Consider the following 23835-nt stretch of genomic DNA (forward strand, 5'->3'; position numbering starts at 1 on the left):
TCACACCAAGGGAGGATGTGTTTATGGAAAATTTCTTTTACAGCATTCACATATAGGAGGCCCACGTGAACAAAGAACTAGTGTATGGTCAGTTACAACAAGTGTATTTCTTCCTCCCAGCTAAAGTTAACTCCGGTCCATAACACTAACCTTTAGTTTTTCTTTCTTTGGCTTCTTGCTCTTGGAGTGAGTTTCTCTGCTGCAGACAAGTCCTGCATTTGCTTAAAAGCTCTTGCAGAGTTGGAATCAGAGCGGGGTTTAACTGTTTGGGAGTGTGTACCGACAGGAGCAAAGCAAGTGCCCGTAGATCCTGCAACAATCCGTACATAAACATTTCAAATTCTAAACCCAACATTTGAAACACTTTGTTCACAGTTCAATGCACGTATTTACATTTCCAGGAATCTACCCTGGCTTCTCTGGCATTTTTAGAAGAATGCTGCAACTAGAAAGCCAATGTTATGATACTATATTTCATCAGTCCTAAGTAACTAATACCATTCTATACATCACATCATTTAAAAAGTCAGACCAGAGACTCAAATAGTGTTTTCTGAAAATGGGGAAAGAAAAATAGAACTTACATAGGAATTTAAAAAACAAACCCTGACTAATATGTGAGAAATTTAGTGATTAATCTAGAAATCAGTTTCTCAAATATGTGAAGAACAGTAAGGTCTTCTCCCTCATCTCTCCAATCTGCTGGCGCCAGCATTTTGTTCCTTGAGAGGCTCTGCTGGAGGAGACATGCCAGCACGTTTCCAGGTTCCTTTATCTATGGCATGGCCATCACGGGAGCTTACGTAAGGCAACTTACTAACTCCCTAGTTTTAACTGGCTTCATAATAGATTATTAATCTCATTGATGAGCAATAGAAAAATCACAATTGTTTAAAAAAAAATGTAAACAAGTAGAGATAAAGGAAATGTCTTTTAGGGGTCATAGGCATTTAATGACATTAGCTCATGTCTTCTAAGGCTGTAAAAGTGTGTGCACCCTGGCCAGTGTGGCCAGACTGGGTGTCGTCCTGTGTACAATGAAAGGTTGCTGGTTTTGATTCCTGCTCAGGGTACCTTCCCCACTGCAGGCTTGATCCCACTAGGGGACACCTAGGAGGCAGTCAATCAGTGTTTCGTTGTTAAATTGATATTCCTCTAAAAATTGAAAAAAGTATTTCAAAGTGTGTCTTATATACATAAAAGGCATAATGAACAAATTTTTAAAACTTTGATTAGTTTTTCATATTTGACTTCTAGAGTTTGAATAATAAAGGCATAATAAAATCACAGAAAGATCAAATTTAGAATTGATTTAAGGAAGTACAGGATGCTCCCTTCCACAGCTCTTACCCCATTTAATGCAGCACTTGCTTTGGACATTTCAATTCGGTTGGTGAAATCAGATTGCAGGTTCTGATACTGATTTATCAAGTTTGTAATAAGGGTGCTAATCAAATTGGCACAGTTTGCTTCAGAAAACACTTGACCTTGAACCTAAAAAAAGGGAATTAAAGAAATCTCCAAAAGACCAACATATTGGAAACACAACCATTAACTGGAAGTAACACTGAGTTTTCAAAGTACAACATACCTTTAGAAGAAAATGAGTCATGAATGTGTAGACAATGTTGTTGTTTAGGAAAGTTCTTTCATCCATTAGGATACATTTTATATATTCTGCAAAAACAGGATCTTCACACAAAAGCTTGATGCAATTTTTTGACAGGGCAGACTAAAGTGGGGAGAAGAAGTACTGATGGGTGAGCACTGAAATCACTGTAAACCTTAAACATACTGCTTAAGAGGTATAGGAGTCTGTGCATCCAGCTAGAAAAACACTTGTAGCTCTGTCAACTATCAGTGGCTCTGTCAACTGACACAGATCCAATCAATTAAAATATTACTAACCTGGACTACATGGGTGAGTGCTAACAGAAGAGACTTGTAAAAAGTTTAGCAAAACTTAACAAATATTTTCTTTAAAATAATGCTTTTATTATCTCGCTTTAAGAGAATTAAAGGACTGGTCAAATAGAATGTTTTTTAGGAGACCAATTAATGGATAATAGGTAACCAGAGCACATGTGGAGATAATTTTAGAACTTAAACGTATTCTTTAAAGTGAGTTAAAACTTTTGCTGTATTATCTCATTAGTAGTAATTTGTTAAAACTTTACCTTTGCAATGTTTATGGGGGGGGGGGGGGGAAACAGCAAACCTCTTCCTAATTATCTCAGTGGTTCCCAATATATGGAAATTTCACTAAAATTTGGTTTTCCTGTTTTCAAATAGTCATGGCTCTTTAAACATTAATGTGTCTTTAAGTAGATATATTCCCCAGATAACTTATGTGTGTTTTAATAACAGGTCATTTATATGGAAGCAAACGTTTTTAAAAAATAGGATAAAAGTTTAGATAGTATTTCCAGCCGGATGCACAGACAGGTTTTATTACAGTAAGTAACTGTAGTAACTAGTAAGTAAAATATTCAAGGTCGCCCCAAAATTAGTCCAGTAGGACCAGGATCCATGTCCTCAGATTTTTGGTGTCGGGAAAAGCTGCCTTATTCTCCCAGTCACACACAGCCTCTGCCTCTGCCTGTGGTTCTGGCACAGGATTGCTGGCAGGGACTTAGGAAGCCTCAGTTGGATTGGTTTTGGCAGTTGGGGGATGGAGAATTGGGGGGAGGTGGGGGATAGCCAAATAGAGTAGTAGAGTACAGAGCAATAGGCAAGCAGTAGGAAGTGGCAGGGTACAGCCCTCCCAACACACACACACTACACGAAGCAACCATCCAAAACAAGAAGAAAGATCAACAACAGAGAAGAAAAAAGCAGATTGGATCTGTTTTAATTTACTTAATAGACCACTCAGCTAAAAGATTAATCAGCAAGTCATTTTCTGACTGTCTACAAAGTACTAAACCATGTGAACAATGTGTCTAGCCTTTTAAAGATTCCTACTGTAGAAAACAAAACATTTCTTCAGGGGACAGAGGTGACAGATAAAGTCTCTGCACTTGAGGAGCTCAGAGTTTAGGACAAGGAGACGGAGAAACAACTATTACAGTACCTGACACAGATCCATTATGAGAATATACAGAGCAGTATGCCTGGGCAGGAGGCTGGACCAAGCTCAAAGTAATTCAGATACTCTAATGTGGATAAAAGGTTTATGCCAAAGGAAAGTTAAACTCATCTCTTTCTCTGGAAATGAGCAGATGCAATCAGGCAAGAAAACAGTACCTTTTTCAGGGTCTAAAAGAGTGGGGATCCTTTTGCCTGACCTAAGGATTGAGCCTAACCTTCGAACCAATCTGGTTTCTCCCCGCACCAGGACATTCTCCCGCCACAATTTAACAAGTATTATTTAGGTGCCTACTTTAAGAGGTTGGCTCTCAGATACTTAAGGGCACAGTGTTTCCTGTTCTTTATGAGATTGATAAGAAAACAAGTGCATCTGTTTTGAAAACTACTCAGAGGTAATAGATAAGCAAGAGGTAACGGGCAAATTGCTGAAGTAGTTTCTGCTAGAGCCTTTGGAATGGTGGGGGGAACAGGAATGGAGGAAGGGAGCAAGAGGCAAATGGGGGCAGGGCAGAGAGCAAGAAGTGACATGTCTTCTTCCCCTAGTGTATCTGTTTTGGATTTTTACCACAGCTATTGATATTGACCTACAAATGAGGGATTCAATTATTAATAGCTTATTTGAAATATCCTGTAATACAAATCTACAGAAGTCAAAAATTTCAAAGAGCAACTAAATGCCCAGTGCTTAATAGCTATTATTTTCGTTAATCATATTTTACTTACCAAGGTTCTAAAATATCCTCAGTGTCCAGCCAGCTTTCAACACATTGTTCCTAAAATTACTGACCACCTGCGTCATATGAGATTAAAGACCAAATAATCTAAAACTAATTTTCTTTACCTGAGTCTGGCATAGCTCAGTCCAAAGTTTGGGGAACAATGCAAGATGAAGTGGCAAACCTTCATAGGCAACTAGGATACCTAATATTTGAAAAGAAATAAGAATAGGTTATAAATTGCACTAATGAGGTATTGAACTGCAATGCAGGTACATTATATAACAGCTATCTCTAGTCATAAGTATGCACATTTTCTATGTTTTAGAAATATGTAAAATAGTCAAAGGGAAGAATTCATTCCAATGTTTTAACCACATAATTTAGAATGCAGTAGAACACTTTGAGTGTAATATCCCACACCTCATTCTCAGAAGGATCTGAAGCAACTTAAACCAATTCTGCTTTTTGAGAACTGGAACTTTATTTGGGACAATTTAATAAAGGTTACTGCAAGTGGTTCTAAAGTTTCTTGGATTAAGGTACCACTCTACCTATTAGAGAATTTTTATGCAACAGCTAGACTGCAAGGTATGCACACTAGAGATTTCCTAAGATCACAAAGAGATTCAGAATTAGATAACATTATTACTTCCTCTTTTTACCTTATTTCTCTAAAGATAGGGAGAACTATCTTCATGGTAGATGTAGGTAAACACTGCTCTGAGTCCAACAGCGTCTAGCTTGTTCCTAGGATCTTTTGGAGAGACCGTACCTAGCTGTATGTCAGCATCCTATTTGGAACCTCTGTTGTTCCAACCTTTCCTCTTCTTGCCTGTTCTGATGTTAAGAAATTCGTTCCCCTACCTTCTTGCCCTCCCACCTCTCAAACCACAGAAATTTCCATACCATAGTTTGAAGTCAATTTCCCATCCTCCACTCTTCCACCCCTAAGCAAAGTATAATCATGGAGAAAGAGAAATACAATAAAAGCTATTTCCTCCATTAAAAAAAAATTATAGGGCTAAACAGTAAATATTTTAGTCTTTGTAGCCACATGATCTGATCTGTTACAACTACTCAACTTGGCAGAGTAGTGTGAAGGCGTCACAGATAACACTAAATGAATGGGTGTGGCTGTCTTTCAATAAAAGTTTAAGAACCCTGTAATTTAAATCTTAGGTGGTTCTCATGTGTCACAAACTATTCAGAATCTAGTGGGTTTTTTTAAACCCCCTAACAAGCAAAAACCTTTCTAAGCTTGAAGGTAGCTCACTGGTTATACAAAAACAAGCAGCATGCAGGCTGTTTGCCAACCCCTGGATTAGACCAAGGATTTGAGAAAATTTTAGAAAGGTAAGTCAGATCAGTCACCCAATTTAGTCATCCAAAGATGCCTCAACTCCCTTTTGTGGGTAAATCCACTCACTTTCCTGTCAAGATTAATCCCTTTATAAAGATCCACGGAAACTCCATCTTCTCTTTTACATAATATACGTAATTAAACAAGGGCATGTCATCAATTGTTGGCTATAACCCATATCCCAGCATCATAATTACCCATATAAGTAGAGGAGCTGGCAAACTGTGGCCCATAGCCTGTTTTTGTATGGCCATGTAAGCTAAAATGAGTTTTCACATTTTTAAAGGAGTTAATAAACAGGCAGACAAAGAATATGTGACAAAGACCACTTACGGCCTGCAAATCTAAAATACTTAATATCCAGCCCTTTGCAGAAAGTTTGCCAACCCCTCACTAAAGGCTGCACTCATGTAAACCCTCTTAGGGAAAGCAGACTGTAGAATTCAGTTTATATTTCTCTGGTCTTTATTCTTTTTTCTCCCTCAAAGTAAAACAACCTTTCATCCTATTTTCAATACCAAAAAGCCAGCACTACCACAACAAAAACAAACCCACGGAGGCCTTCTATACTCTAGGTCACTTAACGTGATATTCTGATACAAGTATATTTTACAAGTGAAGAATAAACACATACTGACCTTCTGCTGTGCTAGGTATGTCAGAGAATCACACTTTTCAATCTGGAGGCATTATTTTCATTTTTGTTCCCTTTTTTGGATGAGGAAATTATGCCCAAAGAGATTGTGTAATCTGCTCAGTTCATCCCAAAGCCAGTGAACCACACATTTGTGTCTACCCTGGATTTATCTGATTCTAAATCACGGGTTTGAAGTAGTAGTCATGTATGTTTGTAATACAGTCAGACCTCACGTATTTAACACAATCATCATCCTCCCTAGGCCATCTCGTACACTGCACTCAGTGCGCTGAAGACTCCCTGTCACAGCCCCACCTACTCCCTTTCCGAGTGGCACCACCTTTGGAAGGAAGGGCATTCCTTCAGAGCAAGAGTTTCCATTTCTTTCTAGCATTTTCACAAAACACTGAGGATCAGGTGCATCTTGGCTCTGTGACTCAAGGCAGACACCGATACCATCCTACTCCTCACATACTCGTGGGGAATCTTCACTTACGGGGTGGAAAGCCCAGCGTGATGCAATCGCCCAAGTTCTTAGGCACCATCCAAGCTTTGTCTCAGTAAAACAGGAGGGGCAGGCCAAAAACTTTCTGGCTTCTATACACTTATATTTCTTTATCCCCTACTTACAAAGGAACTAATATACAATAATCAAAAACTGTTGCAACATATCTTTTCTTCATCAGTAACACTTACACCGTAGCAGCTGCTGGTGTGTTATTAAAAGGAAAACCTTAAAACTGCTTTGTAGGTAAAATGGTAGTTAAGATGATTGCTGTGAGGATAAAATGTTTCAAATGTATATTTATCAGTTAGGGTTACTCCTGTCTGAATTATAGGACGATTCTTTGTCTAGTTTTTATAGGAGAATTCATCAAATCCCAGCATTATCCATGGGAAGTGAAAGCCTTAGCCAATGGATGAAAGGCCTACAATTTAGTCTCAATGCTCCACTGTGAAACTGGATCACCAAGACATCTTAGCCTAAGGTTATCTACCACACATATGATGCTTCTAATTCCCCTTGTCATAACTTCAAACCACTAAGTAACCTACCATTGTCTATTCAGCGTCCTTTGTAGGTTACTGGAAAAAATCTGTCCTATTTGTGCCAGTTTTTTCTATGTAAATCAACAAATTGATATAACAAGTAGAATTATAAATATGTCTATTAAAAACAATTACCATGTATTAGTCTAGGATAAAGGGATTCATTTGTCTTTGGTGGATTAGTAAGTGCTGGCTCTAATCTGTACTAAATGATTGGCCCTGTTCTGAAGTACCTTTTCAGAAACAGTTGCTTCTCTAATCAAATACCACCTTGACATCACAAAAAGGTTAAGCATGAGCCAGTGCTGTGCTTTTATTTATTTTTTTAAAATATATTTTATTGATTTTTTACAAAGAGGAAGGGAGAGAGAGAGCTAGAAACGTCGATGAGAGAGGAACATCGACCAGCTGCCTCTTGCACACCCCCTACCGGGGATGTGCCCACAACCAACGTACATGCCCCTGATGGGAATCGAACCTGGGACCATTCAGTGTGCAGACCGATGCTCTACCACTGAGCCAAACTGGTTTCGGTGCTGTGCTTTTTTTTTAAATTTGAAATTTTAACATGCTTTCTTTTACCAACTATAATAATTTTTTAATTCTAGAGATTTGAAGATTATGGATTTTCTAGTAACATCATGATGTTACTTTAAGAAAATCTATTTTTACTTCTGGTTATTAATGCATTAAGCCCATTTTCCAAAAAAATCTTACCTAATAAAAGAGAAACATGCAAATTAACCATCACTCCACTACACCCACAGACAATCAGAGTACGCAGGTTAACCCAACAAAGATGGGGGCCCCCGAGCCTGCTAGGAGGGGCAGGGGGGCGGCAGAGGGAGCTACTGGAGCAGCGCTCCGGACAGAAGCGAGGCCATGCTGGCTCCCTGGCCACAGGGAGGGAAGCCAGGGGAAGGAGGCCTGTTCTTGCACGAATATCGTGCAGCGGGCCTCTAGTGTTAAAGAATGAAGGTGATAAATTCTTGTTTTGTCTCTGAAGATTATTTAAATTATGAAATCTAGGGATTTGTAATTAAGTTTAATTCTACTTGAGCATCTTGTTAATTCTGCATAAACTATATAATATCTAAAAAAAACGGTATTAGAATTTGTAATACCAGCTTTCTATATTAAACTTTGTTTCCCAAATACAAAACCATTGCAAGATCATTACAAATAATTTAAACCTTTACAGATATTCAACCTAGAAAATAAAAACACCCTATAATTTTATCCATATACAATTAGAACATAATCCTTCAATAGGTGCTTTTTTTTTTTTTTTTTTTTTTTTGCATATACTGAATGATTTTCTCCCTTTTAAAATGAGAATGTAGTCAGCCAAGGCCAGTGTGGCTCAGTTGGTTGACATACAGAAGGTAGCCAATTGATGTTCCTCTCTTTTATTCTCCCTCTCCTTTTCTTCCTCCCTCTTTTTCTTTCTTCCTCTCCCTTTCACCTCCTCCCATTGTCTCCCCTCCTCTCTGAAAAAATTTATTTTTATTTATTATTTATTTTATTTTAAATATATTTTATTGATTTTTTACAGAGAGGAAAGGAGAGGGAGAGTTAGAAACATCGATGAGAGAGAATCATCGATCAGCTGCCTCTTGCACACCTCCTACTGGGGATGTGCCTGCAACTCAGGTACATGCCCTTGACTGGAATCGAACCCGGGACCCTTCAGTCCGCAGACTGAAGCTCTATCCACTGAGCAAAACCGGTTTCGGCTGAAAAAATTTCTTCTTAAAAATGGGTTTTAAAATGTCACATTCTGTCTGCATAGTTTACCAATCCCCCCCCCCCCCCCTTATAATCCACAGTCAATTCCCATCTTTTTATTTTAAAGGCTAAACTTTGGTTTACTTAACTAAGCTCCTATTAAGGGACATAGGGTTGTTTCCAATTTTCACTTAGTATAAACTAAGTGAAAATAAACATGTATATTGTTGTACATACCTATGAGTAAAGTGGATTTCTAGATCTAAGTTGATAATGCCAACTTGACTCTCCAAACTGAACCCTTTATAAGATCTTTTCCCCCCAAACATGAGTATTATCTAAACTTTAACTCATAGTTGAAAAAAGAGAAATTGTTATTTCCTTTATTTATGAAGTTCGGACAAGTTTTCATATGTACTGTGCATGCCTGCATGTGTACACTGCCTATTCACGGTCTTTGTTTATTTTACTTTATATTCTTTACCATCATACTGAATCCTAAACACTCGTTATTTGGCAATACTAGCCTTTTATCTGTTATGATTGCAAATATTTTCCCCATTATTTCTTTGTATTTTCATTCAATTTATGGCATTTTAAAATATATAGTATTTTTTATTTTTATGTAGACAAAATTTTCAATTTCTTATTATTTCTGGGTTTTGTTTCCAGAGTCTTGTCTTTCAAATCTCAAGGTGGCATCTATATAATCTCTAACATTTCTGATTCAAATCATTAATCCTCCAGTAATATATTTTGGTCTAAGGCAGTGGTTCTCAACCTTTCTAATGTTTTCCACCGAAACCAGTTTGGCTCAGTGGTAGAGCGTCGGTCTGCGGACTGAAGGGTCCCGGGTTCGATTCCGGTTAAGGGCATGTACCTTGGTTGCGGGCACATCCCCGGTAGGGGGTGTGCAAGAGGCGGCTGGTCGATGTTTCTCTCTCGACATTTCTAGCTCTATATCTCTCTCCCTTCCTCTCTGTAATAAATCAATAAAATATATTTAAAAATAATTTTATGTTTGGGGGTTACCACAACATGAGGAACTGTATTAAAGGGTCGCGCATTAGAAAGGTTGAGAACCACTGGTCTAAGGCATGAAGCAGGTATTCAAGGCTCCCCACCTTTTACCAGATGACTATCTCAATACCACCCATGCACACTGACCTGATGTGTCCTCGTTTATCCTTATATTTGTTTTTGAACCCTTTCCCCACTGTTCTGTCTGTGTACTTCCACATTTGCATCACATGGTTTTAATCATTATAGCTTACTTTTATGTAAAAAGGGGGAAAATAAACACATACTTGCAGTTTTTATGCAAAAAAGGATAAACAAAAAGTGAATAAAAGTGGTAGGAGGCTGTGAGTGATATGATGTGTATCTGATATTGTTTAATTGTGAACTACATATTTAGTAAATACTAAAAAAGAAAACAAAACTACTGTATCTTTACAGTAGTTAAGTATTTAGAAATCAATAGTGCCAGTCCCTTTGTCAGAACTTTTCTAGCTAAAATCTTCTATATTAAAGTATCAAAATGCTGTGATTTCAGACACAGTATTTCACACAGCAGTCAACAGCTTGTTCACCCTTCCTGAATTCTCTTCCCACTTCTGTCTCTCCTAACCCCTTACCTGACTGTCCTCACTTCAAAAGTACTCCCACCATCCTCCCTTTACCATTTAGTATTTGCAACTCTATCCCCTGCAATTCTAATCTAGTTACTACATAAAACCTTTTACTCCCCTGATAATCTTAAAATCTGCTCAGTTACCCATGTGAAAATTACCACAAAGACTTTAACTCAAAACACTGAGACATAATCTCTCAATTTATAAGAGACACCCAGGAAAGCAATGTTTTTAGGTCTTTGTCTTACTTCATACACAACTTTCTGCATTAAATAAAATACAACCAGGAAAAATTTCTAAGCTGCCAATTTGTGAAGGCCTTGGTTTCTATCGAGTTGTGCTATTTCTTTCTTTTCTTTTCTTTTTTTAAGGCTAGTCAAGCGAAGCAGTGGGAGTGGAAAAGGAACAAAGAAATCAGTAAGTGGCTGTGATCTATTAGTTGTAAGACACCACTGCACTCGGACCAGCCAATGTGCTATTCTAATACAGTAGCCACCAGCCACATCTGGATCTTTAAATTTAACTTGGTTAAAATAAAATAAAATAAAATAAAATAAAATAAAATAAAAATCAGCTCTTTAGTCACACCTCAGGTTCCCAAGATTCACACAGGACAAGGGGCTATCACATTGTACACGGCAATGCAGTGGAGAATGCTTCCCTCCTTGTAAAAGAAGGGTGCGTATGTAGAGAAATATAAGGAGGCACTAACAGTGTTTCATGGTTTTAACAGTGAGAAGAGTATCCTAATATATAAAAACCCTGGGTCCATCACATCCACAAAGACCAGAGGCTCAACCAACTGGAAGTCAGTTCTACAGTCAGCACTGGGTTGCCATGGTGACCTAGCACTGATTGCTGCGGGAGTGTTTAGGGGGTGGCAGGCAGAAGCGGTCAGGGGCAATCAGGTAGGCACGCAGGTGAGCGGTTAGAAGCCAGCAGTCCGAGATTGTGAGAGGGCAGTAAGACATCACCCAAGGGGTCCCAGATTGTAGAGGGTGTAGGCTGGGCTGAGGGACATGCCCCCCCACCCCACCCCAGTGCATAAATTTCATGAACTGAGTCTTCAGTAAAATATTATGAAAGTTGATTCAGCTAAGTGAGTTGTCCTTTTCCTCCCTCCTCCTGCTTCCCTCCATATATAATGTCCTTGAAACTGTATATTTGTGTTGAGAAGAAACAGTTCCAAATAGGAAAGAACATTCATTATTTGGTTAGAGCTACTGAAGTAGCTAAAATAGCTCCTCACATTATTTTTGGTATTAACCATATGAACACAATTACCAAGAACTTTTTTTAAGGTCAGCATCTTTATAAGTCCCCTCTTTATCTGGGAACAAGACTGTGTTACTAGAACTCTGGATATTTACATCTGATCACTACTGCTGCTACATTTTAGCTTTTTACCAAGTGCCACAACCCAAATGTGCAATCACACAATGGCCAATCTGAGCATATCCTCACCCCTCCCATCACCATGTTGGCACCTCAGCTACATATATATTCAGCTAATGATAGCAGGTGGAGAAACAGCCTTTCTAATCTGAAGATGCTCTAATCACTTACCAACAAGACAGCTTTTCTGAAGAGGAATTATCCCTGACAGCTGTTACCACTGCCTTCTTCTTGGATAATAAAACATAAAATGGGTTCACATCTTTTGCCCTATCTATAAGGGATCAAAAACTTTCCACAGAAAGGAAGGGGTTGTGATTAAGAAGGAACACAAGGGGACTTTTAGGGTGTGGAACATTCTATTTCTTGACCTGCATGATAATTCCATGAGTATTTTATTTCCTATGCTCTGAAATAAAACTACAACACACTGCAAAGGATCCTGGACCGTCCATAAAGAAGCTAGACACACAGATCCTGGGAACTCTGGAGGTCTTGAGATAAGGGACATCTGAAGAGGACTACATGTCTTCCAACGATTTATAAGCTAAAAAATGTCACCCAAAGGGAGCATTCTCTAACAGCTCGCAGGTACATCCTTGGAAAGACAATATTACTTAGAAAATTGGCATTTTCTTCCCCCTAATAATTCACTGATGGTTTTGTTTTTATTTCTCACATAGTCCTCACCTCTCTATTTAGGAGACTTACCTCCTATTTTACTCACATATGCACCTCTGCTTCACCCTAACAAGCCCAGTCAGCTTGCTCTTGGTGTTACCAGCTCCAAAGCACAGCTGGCACTACAGATCTCAACTTACCCTCAAGATCAGGGCTGGGGAAATAAGCCTGTCTCCCTAAGCAGAGTTTTTGTTTTTAAATTCTGCTGGGCAGATGGAGGAGGACATGGGCTTCTACGTACAGAAGTGAGCAGCCCTATTCCACACTCCTGTAGAGGCCAGCTGAAACTCTGGGCAAATCTATTCAATGGAAACCAGTAAGTTGGTGTTTTCTTAATAAAAATAAACATGTTCCCAAGAATAATTAATATTTTTAAACATTCACTTTAAAAAATAAAAAAGGATTGTCTCATTTTTTTCCTCCCCTTCCTGAATGGCTAGGGACTTAAAATAATTCAGTGGAATTTACTGCTCATCTTTTATACTTACTCAGCTTAACTAATGTTTCAGTAAATTTTTCACAGTTGATTGCAACTCGGCATAATAGATGGATGAATTGATGATAAGAAAAGAAGTAGTCTAGCAGCATACGATCATAAACGTCATCTTTGCCCTGAAGGTTAAAGATGATAAAATGGTTGCACTTAAATTGTATAATAAATTAAAGAGCATATTTTGTGCAAATGTAATAAATTTAACTAAAAAGCTGATTAAATATTAATATCTATAAGAATCTAGTTTTAATTTCCAAGTTTCTAGTAAGGTTATTAAGATCTTAATTGTCACAAGTTTATTTTCAGTTTGCAAATGTTGTCAATTAAAATTACCCATTATTTCTACATACTTTAATAAAGTAAAATTACTATAAGATTTTAAAATGTGACACTTTTAACTCTATAGACATATAATCAAGAAAAATAAATTTTATTTTGAAAGATTACAAGTTATTTTTGTAATGGTTACTATAGGGTTAGTTATTTTTTATAGTTTATCTTATAAAAACTCAAATATATTTAAGATACAAAGATAGTGGGCAAGGGAGAGTGTGAATAAAGTGGGGTGAAAAAAAATAAGTGGGAAAATTGTTTAAAAAATGTTGAAACTAAAACAAATTATCCTGTACGTTCTCTCCATAATTTAAAATTAGTATTATTTTTAGAATAAGCGTTAGAGGACAAAGTCAGACTACAAATGATGATAAATCTATCAATTGTGATACAAAGCTTAGGTCAAAGGATTATAATTAAAGGTCAGAAAGAGAAGTCAATGATTATATTGTGAATTTAAACAGCAGTAAGTACCTAACTTGACTTTTCAGGTTTAGATATATATGACCCAGTTATAATTTGGCCTAGTAACAAAGACTAATAAAGTTTTCCATTACGGTATTTTAAGGGGGGAAAAAAAACTTACTTCTTGTGCTTACTGTTGATTTTGCAAATATTAAACCAACATTTCAGAGCACTATAAGGAAAAGTCCAAATGAGTCTAATCTTTTTAGGATCCACAAAATGGTCATTTAAGTCTAATATACTCTTAACTGCCAGAGGGGAAATTTCAAATTATTGTGTACTATAGAAACATGGTTTTCCTGGCATCCCAACATACCTTACTGGTTTCCACCATTGTGGGCAAGAGGCACATATTGAGTTCAGGGCGCGGAGGCCGAATATTGCTTTTCCCTCCTATTAGCTTGATATTTTCTCGACAAGGGAAATAAGGTCCAAGAGACACTAAGACATTAAAAGTGTACAATAAGAATAAATGGAAAAAATAAATCTCCATGTTTCAGTGTGCAGAAAGATTAAATGCCAACCATATTCAAGGACTGGGCTAGATGAATACATACTTGGTATGTTACTGTGATGGTAAGTACAATGGTTGTGTTGTAGAAATGGAACCAGAGTATGAAGAAAGTCATGGGGACTTAAAAGCACAAGTTCCTTGAGGACATCTGAAAGTAAGAACACAATTTGGGTATTAAAAAACTGGAGTATGTCTACCTGTTACTTTCAAACTCACAAACCCCTTTAAAGTGACTAGTTGCAGTGTGGCAGCTGGAAAATTTTAATGGGTCTAAAATTGTTTTAGCTCTTGGCACTGGGAGAAATCATGTCTGATGCTCAATCAAATCTGGATCAATAGAGTTACTAACCACAAAAGGGCCATCATTTAGATACTAAAATTTAAAACTATTTATGTGCATATTATTTATCCAAGAGAAGCATCATGAGGGAAATATTTAATGCACATTATGTGTCTTCATAAAATCACTCATCCTATAATCACATAAGTGTCAAGCTCATGACGACAGGCGACTGGTAGAGATTCTGGCAAGATTACCACCATGCGCCTCTCTCCTCTTGCTGGAGAGGCATAGGATAGTAATTCCACAGCCCGTCAGGCCAATGCCTGCTAAGACTGACACATGATAGCCAGTTAGTTATTCATGTTATTTTGAGAAACTGATATAAGCAGTTATAGTATCTAATGATTCAAAATGGCTTCTAAAGTAGCAAAACATTCAATATAAATTTAAAATGAGGGGGTCCTTTCACAGGCACAAATAATTTTATTATAAATATGCAATCAATAAAAAGGTAAAATACTTATGAACAACTAGGAGGCAAAAGAGCTCACAGTGAAATAATTACCACAACCCTATACAATGTCAATTCTACTTTGTAAACATTAGCATGATTCTATCTTGCTTATATAGAAGATTCAGAGCAAGAGATCTAGAGATAACCTAAGGTCAAAGAGCCCAGATATACTAAGTCACCAGCCCATAATCACATAGGTCATTATTGGCATGTTAAGAAATAAAATTAGATTTTCTTAGGGTCTGTTGACCATTGCAAGTTATACATAAAAAGTACAAATGTCTTTCCAAACCATACAGAACATCACATCTTAGAGAAAAATAGTTCCACAGAAATGTTCTTTACTAGGATTTCTAAGTTACTTACCGATACAGGCATTTCTAAGTTCTGGAGGGCTATAGGAATTAAGAAGAGTTAACAGTTTATGGGCAAATTCAATTCGCTCTTGCCACTGGATTAATGCTTGTTTCACATCTGCAAATACAAAAATACACATAAATATGCCATTTGAGATCAAACCTCCTCACAATTATTTTCTATGTAAACTGCAAAATACTAACACTAAGAAACTCATATTATTACATAAACATATTAGATAAAAGCTATGATTGTTTTCATGAGATGGCTACTACTATTAAACCTGCTAGATTCTTTTTTTTATTTTATTGATTTTTCACAGAGAGGAAAGGAGAGGGATAGATATAGATAGAAACGTCGATGAGAGAAACATCAACTGCCTCCTGCATACCCTCTACTGGGGATGTGCCGGCAACCAATGCACATGCCTCTGACAGGAATCGAACCTGGGACCTTTCAGTCCACAGACCGACGCTCTATCCACTGAGCCAAACCAGTTTTGGCAAACCTGCTAGATTCTTAAAGCACATATTTTAGAGATGAATATACCCTATATTCTAAAAATTTATATGAAGTTCAGAGTTCACATTATCTTATAGGTACATAAGAGATATTTTTATAGTTATTTCTCTTGAAACTAAAATGATCTAATCTAAGCCATGAAGTTTCATACTTAAAGAACCTTCACAAAATACTCATATTGTTACTGTGCTGGAAATGTCTTCCAGTCTCCTATAGCTTGACACTTATAACATGCCTATTTTTGGGGTAGACATAAAGAAAATAAGAGCATTTCAATCTTTTATCAGAGGTCATGATAAGCATTTCTTTATGACTAGCAAAAGCCCCATCTTCTGTAACTGGAGATAAAAACAAATTCTCTGAAGCATGTGGTTTAAAAGCCTTATTTTGTTCTTTAACAGTTGAACTAATAATAAACAAACAAACAAACAAACAAACAAAAAAGAGACTGGAATAGCCAAACCTTTTCTCTGAAGATATGGACGTGTAGACTTCAATACCGAAAGGAATATTGACAGAAGTTCTACTAAATCTCCAGTCACATGGCAAGCGGTGGCTTCATGGTACATCATGTGCAGTGTGTTGAATGACTACAAGTGATTTAAAAAATGGAAAACTTCATCATTTCATTTTTACTTTATTAAGCCACAAAATTGTAGAGCTCATTCTAGACAGATGTATTCAGACTCAGACTACATATATGCATATGAACACAAAGAAAATGCATTTGTTTTTTATCTAAAAGTCAAATTCTCTCATTTAGCTCTTTTAAAATATAGAACAGTCCTCACACTTCAGAGCCCTGATATTTTGTGTACACATTTTGGTGTGAAGGAATAATTTATTTAATCAGATTTTTCTTCTTTTTGTTACTGTTTGCTCTAAGATGGCAAACTTTAGAGAGTATAAGGCAGCAGGCAACAACATGAAGATCAGGGAGAACAGTAAGGCTTCTAAAGAAAGAAAATGATAACATAGCAATCAGCTATACTCAAAAGGAAGAGGTAAAAGAGCTCAAAAGGGTAGGAATTTCTTCCATCACTAGTGGCCTGGTGCATGGATTCGTGCACACTGAAAGGAAATTAATTAGAAGAAATATTTTAATATCACTATTAGCCCTTTCTCTATAATAGAAGTGTCAACCAAATTCATGATTGACAATGATGGAAACGCATGCATGCGATTGGCGCCAGTGAGAGTTTTACTTACATCAAACATGCATGAGTCAACTCAGTATTTTATATATATGTAAAATAAACTTGCTTAATTAGACCTGCTTTCTGATTTAGCTAAACTTTCTCCAGCCCAGTGAGGCACTTCTCTTTCAGGTAATTGTCAGCAACACAGCAGTAAATATCAATACCAAGAAGATTATTATTTTAGATCACGCAGGAAGAATTTAAAGGGTAAAATATTTAACTGCAGCAGTGTTTGACTATATCTGTGCAATGAGAAAACCTAAAGTCATTTTCAAGGTCCACCATTTCTTACTTCTTTTCAGTTGGGTCAAGTTCCTAAGCTTTCTAAATCTCCATTTTCCAACTAATGAAAAGAAAATAGGATTCAATCGAGTCTCCAATCTACCTACTCCAGGACTTCTGTGAGGATCAAATGATATGAGGCATGAGAAAATGTTTCACAGACATTTGGTTAAAGTGTAAAATGTTTCCACCTAGCTATAAAGCAAGTCATGTTCCTGGGCTGAAGAAACTCAGAGGTAACTAGTCACGATGGAGAGGAAGCTGGGCATTACTATGTGACATAATTATCCAGATGGACACTTAGCATATTAGCCTTTTATATATATAAACACTGGCTTGTTAAATCTATTAACTCATTTAACTATATTAGTTTAATTAAAGTCTTAAGATCTTTCCCCCCGACTTTTTTTTTTTATACCATCTTTTTCTAATCCTTTCAAATCAGTTCAAAATTCATGGCCTAGAATCTGTGGCAGTACACAATCTGAAAGATGTACTTGTGTGACACTCAACCTGTAGATTGTGAAGATAGGAACCTTGTCTGTCTTGCTCACTGCTGTATCTCCAGTGCCTAGCACAGAGCCTGGCTGAGTAGACATTCAGACATCTGTTGAATGAAATTCTCACTACTGCTCTTTCACTTACCTTTTGTTTTAGCCAAACAGAAATAGTTGGCATTTCTCAAATACGACCAAAACTTTCTTGCCTCTGTGCCAATTAAGTCATTTATCATTCCAAGTCCAGATTCTTCATAGTATTCATGTTGCATTCCTATTCTGCCATACCATTTTCTGGAAAAAACCACCCTACCTCTTAATCTCACGGTACCCTTGGCATATATCTTTCATCTTATCTCCATTAATACACTAAAGGTTACAATGGACCTCTATGGCATTAAAATAATCTCAAAGAGTGGATGTTCAATAATTATGGGAAGAATGAATGGCTGATTTTAACCACCTGTCACTAGCTTTCTCTGATGATGCTAAGCTTAGTTTCTTAATGCTATCAAATAAGTGAGCTCTTGAGAAACTGCGCCTTTGAATACAATGCATATTGCTCAGTGGATATAGTGTTAGCCTGTGGACTGAAGGGTCCCAGGTTCAATTCCAGTCAAGGGCACACGCCCAATTTGCGGGTGGGCTTTATCCCCAGTAGATGGCGTGCAAGAGGAAGCCGAGCAATTCATTCTCTCTTATCATTAATGTTTCTATCTCTCTCTCTCTTCCCTCTCTCTTTCTCTCTGAAATCAATAAAAGTATTTTTTAAAGTAAATAAATACAAACAAATGGAGGGGGAAAGTATGGAATTACTATGGAAAAAGTAAATAGCATCCTAAAAATTGTGACCTAATTATTCTCTGAATATTCATTAGCATCTACTGATTGGTATAATTAAAATCTACATACCTGTAAAACAGTCTACAATAAACTCTAAATATCCACAAAACAAGAAGTCTTGGTAAGAAAATTAAAATGATGTAAATCTACAAAATATTTACCTCAGTCATCAGGATCAACCCTCGATTAAATACAACAAGAAGCCTGTCTTCATCAGATTCTAATAATATTCTGAAGGCACTGGAAGAATACATAAAGTCTAATTTGAGAATTCTGATTAAAAACACAAAACAAAACCAGAAGTATATTGTCATTTAGGCTCTCTACTTTCCTACTTATACAGACTACTACATCTATTTCTTAGTAAATCAATAAAAGGAGATAATATTAAATATGAAACCCTCTAAGTAATTTAAAGAAAAGTATGTCTTACAGTATCTAATCTCTTAATTATCCACAATGGTAGAAGAGAGATGTAATAAGAATACTTTGAAAGTTTCAGTATAAAAAATGCTTATTTTTATAATGGTTTATCTTTGAGATTATGCTAAGTTCTGAACAATAATATATACTCATATTATCAAATCACTCATTAGGTGGTTATTGGGAAAAAGAGAAACATAACGAGAAAAACATAAAAAACATATGGTGGCCCTAGCCAGTTTGGTTCAGTGGAGAGAGCGTAGGCCTGCAGACTGAAGGTTCCTGAGTTCAATTGATGTCTCTCTCTCACATTGATGTTTCTTTCTGTCTCTTCCCCTCCCTTTCACTCTCTTTGAAACTCAATGGAAAAATATCCTTGGGTGAGGATTAACAAAAAACAAACCAAAACATGGTGGCCTTAAAAATAATTTATATAATAATCAAAAGCAGTTATTATTTTCGTTAGCAGACCTAATTTCATTATTAGGTAGTGAAAACTGCTGTTACATAGTATGACTGGAAATCCTTCCATTTTAACAAAATGTTTTTCCTTAAAAAAAAAAAAAGAATTAGCCGAGACCGGTTTGGCTCAATGGATAGAGCGTTGGCTTGGAGACTGAAAGGTCCCGGGTTCGATTCCGGTCAAGGGCACGTACCTTGGTTGCGGGCATATCCCCAGTAGGGGGTGTGCAAGAGGCAGCTGATCGATGACTCTCTCTCATCGATGTTTCTAGCTCTCTAGCTCTCTCCCTTCTTCTCTGTACAAAATCAATAAAAATATTTAAAAAAAAAAGAAAAAAAAAAAAGAATTAAAGCTCAAAAAAAAAAAAATAAAGCTGAAAATAAAAACTTTTAAGTAGTAAATCTTAGGAAACCAATATATTCAAAATTAATGTCAACATTTTAAAATTTTCCTTTAAAAAGTCCTGGCGAAAGCATTCTGTGTATTAATAAAGATCCAAATGTGCAGAAAGCGGTTTGGCTCAGTGGTAGAGCATAGGTCTGCGGACTAAAAGGTCCCAGGTTCGATTCCGGTCAGGGGCATGTATGTTGGTTGCGGGCACATCCCTGGTAGGGGGTGTGCAAGAGGCAGCTGGTCAATGTTTCTCTCTCGTCGACGTTTCTAGCTATCTCTTTCCCTTCCTCTCTGTAGAAAATCTATATAAAAAATAAATAAAATAAAATAAAATAAAAAGATCCAAATGTAAAGTTTTCTGAAGAAGATAATGTGAAATAATTATCTTCAGTTGAATAGCTAGTTGAATAGAGTGTTCAACACTATAAGCAAACAAAAAAACAAACTCAGATACAGGCAAAAGAATGGTAGCTACTAGCCGAAAGGGGTGTAGAGGGAAAATAAAGAGAGTAATAAAAGTCATATACATGATGACAGAAGGAGACTAGACTTTGGGTAGTGTGCACACAATAAAGTATACAAATGTGCTCTAAAGCTATACACATAAAATTTAGATGATGTTATTAACCAATGTTACCCCAATAAATTTAATCTAAAAAGATTTAAGAAGTTATTACAGTATTCAATAATGTACTGAAAAGAAATTTGCCTAATAAAGGACATCATTTCCAAGTCTTATTTATAATATATAGGTGCATTTTAAGAAATTAATCTGGATTTTAATTTGCTCTGATTAACTATAAAGATCATGATTTGTTATTTTCCTAATTCCTAGTTAAAAAAGATAGGTAGGGCTAAACAAATAAAAACATATTAATAGTGAGACTCATCCAAAGATGAGAAAAGTTATTGCTGGAGGCCTCTAGAACAGAACTGTTCAAGCATAACTTTAAACAGAACACTGTCGATTAAGGTTCCTTTCAACCTTAAGATTCTACCATTTTGACAAAACACAATGCAAAACCAAACAAACCAAAAAACCTGCTCAAAAGTAGCTCATTAGCTTTCAAAATATAACTTCTTCATGGTGACTAAACACATAAATGCTTCCCCAATAACCTTACAGAATTGGTAAATGTTTATAGTTATAACCTAAATTGTCAAAAGTATGGTCCCCATCCCCTCAGTTGGAAAAACAAAAAGTCCCACAAGACAACTTTTTACCTTATTAAAGTAGTCCAGCAGGAGCGGCCATCTAAGCAACGCAAGTAACAACTTATGGTTGTTTTCTTAAACTGTTTAATATCTTCTAATTCTTCATCTCTCATATCTGGCCTCTGAGCTATAAATAGCTGCATCAGATTAAATAGTTCTTCCACTGCCTAAAAAGGGCAAATAAACATCATGGTGATCTTTTAATCCTGCAACTTTTTATAACGTGTGCTTTTCATACAAAAGTTATACTCATTAGCCAGCTCTTAAAATTACACAAATAAGCTCAACTACAGTACCATTGAAGAATAGTCATAAAATTAGCAATGAATTCTATTTTTTAAATTTCATATATAATTCTAATTGCATATCTCAAAATAGAATTTCAGGAAGATTAAAAACTGCAAGATAGTTCATTTTTAGTCTTAACATTGTTTCAAAACCAAGTTTTGTAACTTCAAATGTGCATTCAGAGACATGCTACAATAAACCTTTACCACCTTTTCCTTAATAAATATGAAATAATCACTTTGTCACAAGAATTTTACACCCCTCAATTAAGACCATTTATGAGATAACCCTTTTGTGCCAACATTTGGAATTATCTTTCTTGACAAGTTACCTGGCAAAAATTGACTTAAATATCATTTTTATTAAAATCTCTAATAGATAAGTTCTATAATAAAAACTGTTACATTTTGGGGGGAGGGAGAAAAAAAAACACAAAAAACCCCAAACTGTTACATTTCATTGATATCAAGGTAAAAAAAACATTAGGGAATATTCTCATGCAGTACTCTTCAGAGGTATATTTAACTTTGGACATGTTAAGTAATGAAATCAAGTATTTATATGAATGTGATAGAAAAGATGCATTCACTCTTAATAAATCATATCCTGACTCCTAAGTCAGACACTCTCATTCTTTTCCTTCTGTATTCTTATAGCCTAGGCTTTGAATGTGTTTTTCTTTTTTTTGTTTTGTTCTTAATATAATCACTTTATTATAAACATTCTAACTTTCTTCACTGGAAATTAGTTTTTTTCAAGGTGAGAAATTCTAAACAATTAACTACATTATGTCTAAAGAACAGTTAAGGCCCTTATTTTCAACAGTAAAAAAGGAGTATAGTACACAACTAAAGGATACCAATCCTTAAAATATCCTCATTGTATTTTTTTAAGTCTTAAATGTTGAATGTATTGAAAAATGACTACTCTCCACTCTCACCATTTCTTATTTAGCAAACAACTTCTCATATGGCCTCTGAGTTCATAATAGCCTTAAAAAGGGTTCTGCACTTCCCTTCCAAACTCCTTCCCAGACTTATACCCTCTTGGCATAATTTTCGATTGACAACAGAGAATAAAAGATGGCAACGAAAAGAAATATCCAGGAATGACAGCCTTATATGGAGAGGGTGAAGGGGGGATGTAATATCAAACCTACAAATAGTCTGCAGAGGAAAAAAAAATCATATTTAGATCGAATATATTTGTATTCTGACAGAACCTTTAACCATTTCATTCACTTCAAAGTAGTATGAGAAAAAAATACTAGGGAATACTACAGCAAAGATAAAAATATTATCTAGCTCACAACTTAGCTTAGCATATAGACCTTGATAATAAATATCAAAATAAAAATATTCACTTCATAAAACTGTACCATAAGTTAACTTTTTTCATTAGGTACATATGAAAGACACATTTACAAAACCATAAATTAAAATAGGTAAGTTCCACTAGAGAAAATTTCAACCTAAGATAAACTATCCATACACTTATAAATTTTATAACCATATAGTATTTTCTGTTTTTAAGAAAACACACATGTTAAGTCTTTAAGAAAGAATAAAGTTAGACCATACTTCTATATTTTCTCACCATGTCCCAAATGGGGAAAAACAGGTATTTCCAATCAATCTGAGGATACAGATAGGAGTTATCAATTTTACTCACTCCAGGGTATTGGCTGGCATGGGGTGTGAGATTCTTAAAGGCCCACTGGATGTTCTGATGAGAAGCCAGTTGTCGTGTAAATGTAGGAGACTGCTCACAGCAGAGCCTCAGAATGCCATAGTAGGCAGGCAGCATCCCACGGTTAAAAAGCACCACATCCTGATCATCATGGTCAGCAAGGATGTAATTGAAGGCAATGTTCTTGGTTACCACGGGGTTCTGAACAATAAGGCGGATATTCTCTGGACAGTCAGCACACACATTGTACCAAAATGAAAGCAAAGCCTGTTTATTGTGATTTGTAGCTATTGCTGGCTCAGAAAGTTTAGGCTGGAAAAGGTTCCACAAATCCATGAAATATGTGGAAAACATCAGCTTCTCAGTTTTGGAAATTAAACAGTAAGTCATAAAGCTAAAATAGGGCACAAGCTTTGTAGTGCCATGAACAGCAGCATCAACATAAAGTTTGGCTCTTGACAGCAAACCAAGGAGCACGTTGTAGACCTGATGTAGGACTACTGTTGTGTCTGGACTGAGTGGAAGGTCACGGGTTGGGATGTGCAAAGACCTTGTTGATCGGAACATCTGGCGGAATGAATTGCTTGGTATAAGGGACACCAGAAGATAAGCTGCAGCTATAAATGTAAAAAAAACAACAACACACACACACACACACACACAAAACCGGTTAGATAGGTCCTTATAAGATATAAAAAATAAACTGAAGAGCAATCATTAAACACAAAGTCACTCTTCCTTTTAAAAATTAAAATGAATAAAATTTAA

The 23835-nt window shown here is 36.2% G+C and overlaps 1 protein-coding gene across 5 annotated transcripts in view; it reads right to left on the reverse strand.

Moving 5' to 3' along the window:
• The window catches only part of USP34 (ubiquitin specific peptidase 34), a 179950-nt gene that overhangs the window by 1214 nt on the left and 154901 nt on the right, over nucleotides 1-23835 (reverse strand). For 3 of the 5 annotated variants that reach the window (XM_084901047.1, XM_084901045.1, XM_084901046.1), the window contains 12 exons: nucleotides 23050-23684; nucleotides 21100-21257; nucleotides 18758-18836; nucleotides 16239-16365; nucleotides 15263-15370; nucleotides 14143-14247; nucleotides 13902-14026; nucleotides 12783-12906; nucleotides 3932-4011; nucleotides 1592-1732; nucleotides 1351-1494; nucleotides 151-310 (listed from right to left, as the gene is read on the reverse strand). In XM_084901047.1, the coding sequence (XP_084757173.1) occupies nucleotides 151-310; nucleotides 1351-1494; nucleotides 1592-1732; nucleotides 3932-4011; nucleotides 12783-12906; nucleotides 13902-14026; nucleotides 14143-14247; nucleotides 15263-15370; nucleotides 16239-16365; nucleotides 18758-18836; nucleotides 21100-21257; nucleotides 23050-23684 (1986 nt within the window). Of the gene's footprint in view, nucleotides 1-150; nucleotides 311-1350; nucleotides 1495-1591; nucleotides 1733-3931; nucleotides 4012-12782; nucleotides 12907-13901; nucleotides 14027-14142; nucleotides 14248-15262; nucleotides 15371-16238; nucleotides 16366-16651; nucleotides 18048-18757; nucleotides 18837-21099; nucleotides 21258-23049; nucleotides 23685-23835 lie in introns of those variants that run through there. The other 2 variants (XM_084901048.1, XM_084901049.1) reach the window with 2 other exon arrangements.

Source organism: Pipistrellus hanaki, assembly GCF_964339955.1.
Source record: "Pipistrellus hanaki genome assembly, chromosome: 12".
Lineage (NCBI taxonomy): Eukaryota > Metazoa > Chordata > Mammalia > Chiroptera > Vespertilionidae > Pipistrellus > Pipistrellus hanaki.